The sequence below is a fragment of the Austrofundulus limnaeus genome, unplaced genomic scaffold (assembly GCF_001266775.1).
Source record: "Austrofundulus limnaeus strain Quisiro unplaced genomic scaffold, Austrofundulus_limnaeus-1.0 Scaffold10, whole genome shotgun sequence".
Classification (NCBI taxonomy): domain Eukaryota; kingdom Metazoa; phylum Chordata; class Actinopteri; order Cyprinodontiformes; family Rivulidae; genus Austrofundulus; species Austrofundulus limnaeus.
In genome coordinates this window covers 961,103-969,181 of record NW_013952412.1, presented here as the reverse complement: position 1 = coordinate 969,181, position 8,079 = coordinate 961,103, and the positions used below count along the sequence as shown (strand labels likewise).

Genomic DNA, 8,079 nt, shown 5'->3' with positions numbered 1-8,079 from the left:
TGTGTGTGTGTGTGTGTGTGTGTGTGTGTGTGTGTGTGTGTGTAGGAGTTTGAGGTGGAGGACAGTGAAAGTCTGTGTGAATGTCTGAAGAGTTTAGCCACTGACAGCACCAAACACAGAGCAAAAAACGACAGAAGGAAACAGCGCTCCATCTTCAGGGAGGTGCTACATTACATAGAGGTGTGTGACGTTTAATGACACTTCAGAAGATGTAATTAATGTTTGTATGAGGTTGTGTTAAAGGCTAATTAAAGAATATTTACTTGAGTTTTCTGTAGCATCTCTTCTGTCTCTTTTGTTTAATAATTATATGTTTGTTTTTTTCCCTGCAGAGTGAAGATTTCGCTGAGGAGAAAATCCAGTTTGGACTGGAGAATGTTTACATTGACAGCTGGATGAGGAGGAGAATCTATGATGCCTTCAAGGAGATCCTAGAATCTGGAGTCAGACACCATCTACAGGTGAGGCGAATATAAGATCTTTGCCTTTCTTCCAAAGCAGACCAGTCGACACGTGGTTGTTCGACATTCGTTTTCTGTATCCCCTGAGACAGCAACCGAGGTGATCCGTCTCATCTGACTGTCTTAGTTAATGTCTGCTTCTGTGCACAAAGCAAGTAGTTGAAGCAAAGTGCAGCGTCAGAGCACTTTCTGTATAAACCAACATCCCCACAAACTTCTAGACAATCACACAATAACAATGAGTTTTTATTAGTAAAGATGTTTTTCCCTGTTTTGTATCTATTTTGTTGTTCTCAGTGGGTCTATGTTGGATGAATTAGCAGGAAACAAAACTCAGTTTGTCGTCGCTTTGTGTAACGTTTCCGTCTTTGTTTGTTAAAGCATAACCCACTACTGCGAGACATCTTTGGCCTTGGACCCCCCCTCATATTGGACGCTACTGTCAAAGCCAACAAGATCTCACGATTTGAGAAGGTGAGCAGATCGTCTTCTGGCTTTAAGGAGAAATATTCTGACATTTGTTCACATTTTAAAGCTTTTTTTTAACTTGTTTGCTGTGTGATAACAGCCTGACGGCAACCTTTTCTCTCTTTTATTTCAAACAGCATCTTTTCAACTCAGCTGCCTTCAAAGCCAGAACTAAACAGAGGAACAAAGTCAGGGACAAACGAGCCGACGTCATGTAAGGGAGAGATGAAGGTGGAGTGAAAAACGTAGGCGAGGAACTCCAGAAGCTGCTCTGATTTGGACACATGGTGCCTTCAGCTCTTCACCTGTCAGACACAAAAACTCAAACAGGGTTGTTTTTTCTCTCAAAATGCCAGATTTAAGATCAGTGAATGTTCTTTAGGATTCCTTGTTCATTCCATCGGCAGTCCTCCATTTTCAGGCCTGAACAGGCTTCTCCAGCTGCCAAATCTGTTCAGATTTTACAACCAATGCAACCTTAAGGAGAAGTGTGTGGTGTTTGTGTTTGAGTGTGTTTTTACATTGGATTAACCATGAAAGGAAACTTTAACAAGAAGATACCTAATTAAAACAATGAAATCAAAGAGTTAAGATTGTCTTCTCTGTTTCGATGTTTTTGGAAAGATTTCTTTTGTTTTAACGCTGATAAGTAATTGTATTTTATTTTAATTTATTGAGACAACTATAATACATCTTTAAAAAAACTGTTTACAAACACAATTATGGGTAAAACTGAGATTTTTTTCCCCCTTTGTGTATTTTTAATGCAGGTTGGAGAGAGAGTTGTCTGAATTTTTCTGTCTGTATTTTAGATAATCTGACATGACATTATGGAGATTCATGAGGTTTAGATAATTTATTCCTGTAAGAAGAATAAAATATAAACTGGCCACTAATCAGAGCTGCAGATGACGTGTTTGGTGATGCAGATTTTACTGGTAACGTTAACATTTCAACTTTATCATACTGTTTCAGTCTTATTTCATAAGCAAACTTAGGAAACACCATGACCTTTGAATAATGTAATTAAAAGCTGGATCACCGACACGTGTCACCAATCTGTCTTATCTGTATATCTTGTGCTGTGGGAGAAACAGACAAAGGGTGGATTGAATTAAATAAATACTTAAACACACTTGTTTTCATTTATTTTAAACAGGTTATTCTGAGAGAAGTTTCTGATCTGGGAAGATATGTAATCAGATATTGTGAATAATGTTTTACAGACACATTGTGAAATCAGCTTTTTATTTTGATAAATATGTTGTGGTTCAACAAAACAAACAACTAATATACTGATAAGTCATTTCATAATTTGAAACAAATCTGAGGATAATACATGAAAAACAGAAAATTATGTTTTGGTTTTATCGTTTATTTTTAAGATGAATCTGCATCATATTAACTGAATCTGAAAAACTCATGTTTCAGCATGTAAGATGCCAAATTGCTGCATTAAATTTCTTTTGAGAAATGATTCCTAACATTTATTTAAACAGTAATGAGTTTGAGTAACTACAGTAATTGGCAGAATATTGCTACAAGACATGTTTAATTTACAGTGTGATTCTGCCCCATGCCCTCCTTTTATATTACACTAATGAAGACAACAGATACTTCAATTTATTTAATTTACTCCCCACCCAATAAATAAATAAAATAAATAATACAGTAGTCTCGGGGTATCGAACAGAAAAACAACTTTTTGACAGGTTCAGATTTAAATGTTCTCTGCTGCCCTCTGGTGTATATTTTTGTCCACTGCACCCCCATAAACTGACCACAGTGGGATCGTCCACTCATGAGGGAAACATGGCGGCGCTGCTTCAACAAAAGTCTTAAAGCTGCTGAAGTACGTTTCAAAGTGAGGTTATGTAAATTGCCGAAGTGATTTGAATAAATTAGTGAACTGAAATAGAGTCTGTCGGCAGGTGCTCCTGAGACTAACGGTGTGATTTGCTGTGTTGTATTTGTCTGTGCTGATAGTTGACTTGAGCTAAGCTAACTCGGACCCGGATGGACGCGGAACAAATCACGGGGGTGTTCGGGCAGCTCTGCAGCCTCTCCACGCCTGTTTCAGCTCATGTGAGTGAGGAGCAGCTGCCGGAGGTCCGAGTCTTTAAAGTGACTGCAGGTAAGATGACTGTTGCTTTGTAACTCTAATAGTTTCATTAACATCACACACAATTACAGCCAAGAGTATTTGTTATATGAAAGGAAGTTAATGAAAAAATACAGACATTCCATTAAAATTAGTGCTGAAATAACATGTTTTATATCTATATCAAACAGGAAAGTACACAGATGCAGCAGTGGGTTTTTCTTTGCAGTATTTAATGTTTTGTAACTCATCCATATATTTTATAGTTGTAGCAGATAACACATATTTCAGTGTCATTTCAAAATAATGCATTTTATATTATCAATTCTAAAATATCCTGATGCATCTCAGTAATCCAGGTAAAAAATCAAAAAGAAAAAAAATTGTGTAGGTCTTCTGGACGGGTTCTTCTCTAATGAAACGTTTCGTCTCTCCTCCAAGAGACTTCTTCAGTCTGAGAGTTTCAGGCAAAATTCAGGCTTTTGAGTCCTGCCTCCATGTGACTGATACTCACATCACATGGCTATCGTTGACACCTAATTAACACCTATTGTTAACAGGGGGTGGAGTGATACTGGCAATAGCTGCACTGTAGGAGGGGGACAACTGAAAACGGAGGCCTCCACCTCTGTTTAATGATGGACGGTCTTTCTTCACAAAAATGTCTTCTTTTACTCCTCTCTCAAACCAATGTTCCTCTCTATCAAGAATGAGAACATCCTCATCTCTGAAAGAGTGACCGCTGGCCTGTAAATGAGTGAAAACTGCAGAGTTCTGGCCATTAGATGTAGCTCGTCTGTGTTGGGACATTCTTTTGAACAGTGGCTGCTTTGTTTCCCCGATGTATAACTGGTCGCAGTCCTCCTGGCACTTAACAGCATATACAACATTGCTCTGTTTGTGCCGGGGCACCGGATCTTTGGGGTGAACCAGCCTTTGCCGTAATGTGTTTTGGGGTTTGAAAGCTACTGGGACATCATGTTTAGAAAATAAACATCTCAGTTTCTCCGAAACACCCGCAGCATAGGGAATAACCACTGGTTTGGGTCTGGGTTTGGGGTCTTCATTTTCACCTGAAGGTTGCATGGAGTCCTGTCTGTGTTTCCTGTCTGCTTTCAGGAAAGCCCAGTCGGGATAACCACACTGCTTCTAAAATAAGATATTTTAGTTTGCGTTCTTTGCAGTTACGTTTAAGGTATGATTTAATAAAAATTTATTTGAGACATATTGGGAAAAAATAAAATAAAATCTTGTTCATAATCCCAGAATCTGCTAAATCGATCTACCATTTATCTGTTGGTTATCTTTATGCTGACTGCAAAAAGGAAAAACAGCACAGGGATTTTGGTTTAAAGATTGCTGGAGACATTCTCATAAGAAAAAAACAACATGTTAATCTGATTATGTGAACTCAGGTCAAGGGTTTAAAAAGTTTTATGTTTAAACCCATTTGTTTCTTGTAGCCTTGCCTAAAGCGTTACTGGATAATTTAAACAGGATTGTGAGTTCAGGAAGAGATGGGAAATATTGAGGATGTTTAAGTTTATGTTGTCCATGTGCTGGAGTTTTTCTTTTATATTTCATCAGATTTAACAAACATGTTTTAATGAAATTATTTTAGTATTCTAATGTATTTTTCAAGCTGTATAATGAGAGCGTTTTTTTTTTTTTTTTTGAACTTGGAGTCTATAATGAATGAATGTAGGGCTGGATGATATGGCCCCAAAAAAAATCTCTGATTTTTTTCATCCCAATTTTGACTTTAATCGATTTGTTTCCCACTTAATGGAATGCCTCTGTTTCAGGTGTCAAAACAAATTTGTTGCACTCCTGCTTTTTGTAGCAAGAGCCTTCAAACACATTTTGCAGTGAGGTGTTCATTGCTCCAAGTATGAGGTTGCAAAACCTAACCAGTTCCAGAAAACAGAAGAAACGGTGCCTTTTTTGAAAAGTAGATCCTTGAGGGACAGGTGGGGTGACCTCTGAACTTCAGAAGCCCCAAAGAGTGCACTGGTGGGGGAAAAAAATCTTGATTTTCCTAAAATTAAATCTTTATAAATGGCAAATTCGAATTAATTATTAAATCGATTTATCGCCCAGCCCTAAATGAATGAATAAATGAGATCATTTCATCTAACTTGTAAACATTTCTCTCCTTCCACATCCAGAGTGGAGTCAGAATGATCTGGTTCGAGGTTCCAGACTTCAGTACTCGCAGCAGTGGACTCTGATTGCTGACAGCAACAACCACAAGAACATCAGGACCGTCTTCCCATCCGGACCATGTGCTCCTGTGTCTGGGGAGTGAGTTATTCCTTATTTATTTTATCACACTAAAAAAAATGCAGGATTTTATTATATTTTTGAGCAAACAGAAGCTACGTCTCACCACATTTCTGCAACAATTCAGGTTTTTCTTTCTGCTCTTCAGGTTATTGAGTGAACTGTCACCCATTCAGGGCCTGAGGGCTGTTATCAGGGAGGCTGGCAGCCACCAGCTACTGGAGGTACGACAGATTAACCACATCACTCAGATTAACGTCATGATTTAAACCCTGTTCTTGTTCAGATATGGGACAGCCACGGCCTCAGAAAAGGCCTCAACCTGTCGGCCCTCAGCCTGCATGGCAAAGTGTACGATGATGGTAAGAAAAGGAGCCGAGCGTCAGAGATACGTTACATAAACACGATGTATGACCGCCTCATGGTGAGGGGTTTTTATGCCTGTCTGTGTTTTCAGCTCAGTTTGGTTGCCTGTCGTGGTCGGAGTGTGAGAAGAAACTACTGTATGTCGCAGAGAAGAAGAAGAAGAACTCTGCAGCAGAGAGAGTTTGTGAGGAGCCTGCATGCAGGAAGGTACTGTATTAAACGTTCACACAAACCCCCAATTTACACTACTTGCGTTCCGTCTCTGCTCCACTCCGGTCCGACCTCCGCAGCAAATACACACCCATTATAATCAATAAAAGTGTTTACACTGGCTGCGCAGGGCGGCGGTGAGCGGACGGCGATCTGTCAAAATTAAATTCAATCCTATTTTTGACGGATTCCGGAGCAGCGTTGAAGTCAATTTTTAAAGATTACGTCGCACCAACAGGAAAATAAACGAGCACAACATCCGTATTTTCAAAATAAGACACTATTAGGCGGAATAATTTGTCGGAATAATGTCAAAATTGCCGCTATATTAATAAATATACGGATATATTTCTACACAAATGCTGTCAGAATGTATCGTTCTGTTTGGGAAGCAGATGGAAACGTAGCGTGAAGCATGTGTACACACACGACACACGTGGATTTTATTTTGAAATCAGAAGTTTCAGAAAGTCGACAGCGAGACAGTTTCAACAAATCAAAAGCCTTTATATTGTTGTTTTCAGCTGTGTTTGGAGTTCGTCTTTCACAGAATTAATTATTTTTTGCTGTGACTTCCACACTTATCACTGAATTTATCGCACAATCTCCTTCCTGCACGTCTGTCGGACCGGAGCAGGGCGGAGGTAGTGTAAACTGTACTTGAAACGCACAGCTGCGACCTGCGCAGCGCAGCGGAAACGCATGTACTGTAAATTAGGGGTAACTCGTGCACAAACACATTAACATCAGGTGATAAAGCACATTGTTTGAACAGGACCGGAGCGTTTACTGTGAGGACTGGGGGGAGGCTCTGACCAGTAAGAGCATCCCAGTGATCTGTGTGGTGGATTTACAGAGCGGGGATGTCAGAGCGTTGCAGGGCGTCCCAGCTGATGTCTCACCAGGACAGGTAAAGGCCATGAACCAAACAAAGCTTTGCTAAAAGCTCAAAACTTTCTTTTTATTATTACTATTATTTGGAGTCAACATTGTGTCTTTTTGGTTTATTCTATTATTTTTTTCCCCTTCCAGGCTCTGTGGGCTCCAGACAGTCAATCCATATTTTTTGTTGGTTGGTACCACGAGCCCTTCAGACTCGGACTGAAGTTCTGCTCCAATCGCAGGTTACTATCATAAAGTACTTTTTGTCACGTAACCTGACAAAAGTGTGAAAAATGGAAACTTAAGCTGCAAAAAATAAACCTGAAATGCATACTAACAGGAAAAGGACAGTTTAAATATTATTTTATATATTTTTTATTATTCACGAATAATAAATAATGCATATTTTATGCTGGAATCTATTCTATTTTGAATGGAAAGTAGCACCAAAAATGATGGTTATTGGAGTGTTTTTTTTTTTACCAAAAATGTAAGGTTTTATGTTCCAAGCTGTTACATTAAATGTTGTTTGACTCATAAATTGGATTATTTACTTTGTAATTAACTTCCCTTTGGAAATTCCTTCTTGTTTTTTTTTTCTAGGTCAGCTTTGTTCAGACTTGAGCTGAATGGACACTGTGGTGAGAGCATTACTTTCACCTTTCTGTTAACGTATTAAACTTGACACATTCGACCCACGCTCTGAACAAACTCCTCCCTCCATCAGAGCGTCTGTCAGGAGACAACCTGTCAGTGTCCTGTCCCAGGTTGAGTCCAGACGGGTCGGTGTTGATCTATCTGCAGGGTAAAGTGTTTGGTCCCCACAACCAGTGCCTCTGTTTACAGCAGGTACGGTGAGTGTGTGTATGTGAGTGGTTCTGTTCGTGTTTATGTGTGGTCCGTCTGTTAACAGTCGACTGTTAATCATCCACAGCTGGACCTGAAGAGCAGGAACACCTCCACATTGGTGGATGTTGTCAACAGACCTCAGACTGGTACATTAGTTTTTGTCCACAGCTTTCATTAAGGACTGTTACATTTTAATGGAGGGGGCGGGGATTATTCAACATTGACTTTTTTTGAGCTTAGATCAAGTTTTAATGTCATTCCCTTATCAAAAACATGCTCAAAGTGTTGCTTTGACTCATTCATGCATGTTTGAGAAATCCTTGAATCTCCTATTGTAGCCAGAGGTTTATAGTAACTAAGTACATTTACTTAGTTACAGTACTTAAAGGCACAGTATGTAGGATTTGTTGTTTTCAGCGACATCTAGTGGTTGAGTGGTTGAATCATCCTCCCTGGTCC

The 8,079-nt window shown here is 39.3% G+C and overlaps 2 protein-coding genes across 5 annotated transcripts in view; both read left to right on the top strand.

Annotated features, from left to right (window-relative positions):
• The window catches only part of ifrd2 (interferon-related developmental regulator 2), an 11,856-nt gene extending 9,792 nt beyond the window's left edge, over positions 1-2,064 (top strand). For both annotated transcript variants that reach the window (XM_014001745.1, XM_014001747.1), the window contains 4 exons: positions 46-180; positions 333-461; positions 843-935; positions 1,067-2,064. In XM_014001745.1, coding sequence (XP_013857199.1) covers positions 46-180; positions 333-461; positions 843-935; positions 1,067-1,147 — 438 coding nt within the window. In that variant the 3' untranslated portion in view covers positions 1,148-2,064. The remainder of the gene's footprint in view (positions 1-45; positions 181-332; positions 462-842; positions 936-1,066) is intronic.
• Positions 2,065-2,715: 651 nt separating this feature from the next.
• zgc:136971 (S9 family peptidase) overlaps positions 2,716-8,079 on the top strand; it is an 11,690-nt gene continuing 6,326 nt past the window's right edge. For 2 of the 3 annotated variants that reach the window (XM_014001744.1, XM_014001742.1), the window contains exons 1-11: positions 2,716-2,793; positions 2,916-3,063; positions 5,199-5,334; positions 5,462-5,537; positions 5,600-5,675; positions 5,771-5,886; positions 6,665-6,799; positions 6,922-7,013; positions 7,375-7,412; positions 7,499-7,620; positions 7,706-7,766. In XM_014001744.1, coding sequence (XP_013857198.1) covers positions 2,946-3,063; positions 5,199-5,334; positions 5,462-5,537; positions 5,600-5,675; positions 5,771-5,886; positions 6,665-6,799; positions 6,922-7,013; positions 7,375-7,412; positions 7,499-7,620; positions 7,706-7,766 — 970 coding nt within the window. In that variant the 5' untranslated portion in view covers positions 2,716-2,793; positions 2,916-2,945. The remainder of the gene's footprint in view (positions 2,794-2,915; positions 3,064-5,198; positions 5,335-5,461; positions 5,538-5,599; positions 5,676-5,770; positions 5,887-6,664; positions 6,800-6,921; positions 7,014-7,374; positions 7,413-7,498; positions 7,621-7,705; positions 7,767-8,079) is intronic. The other variant, XM_014001743.1, reaches the window with a different exon arrangement.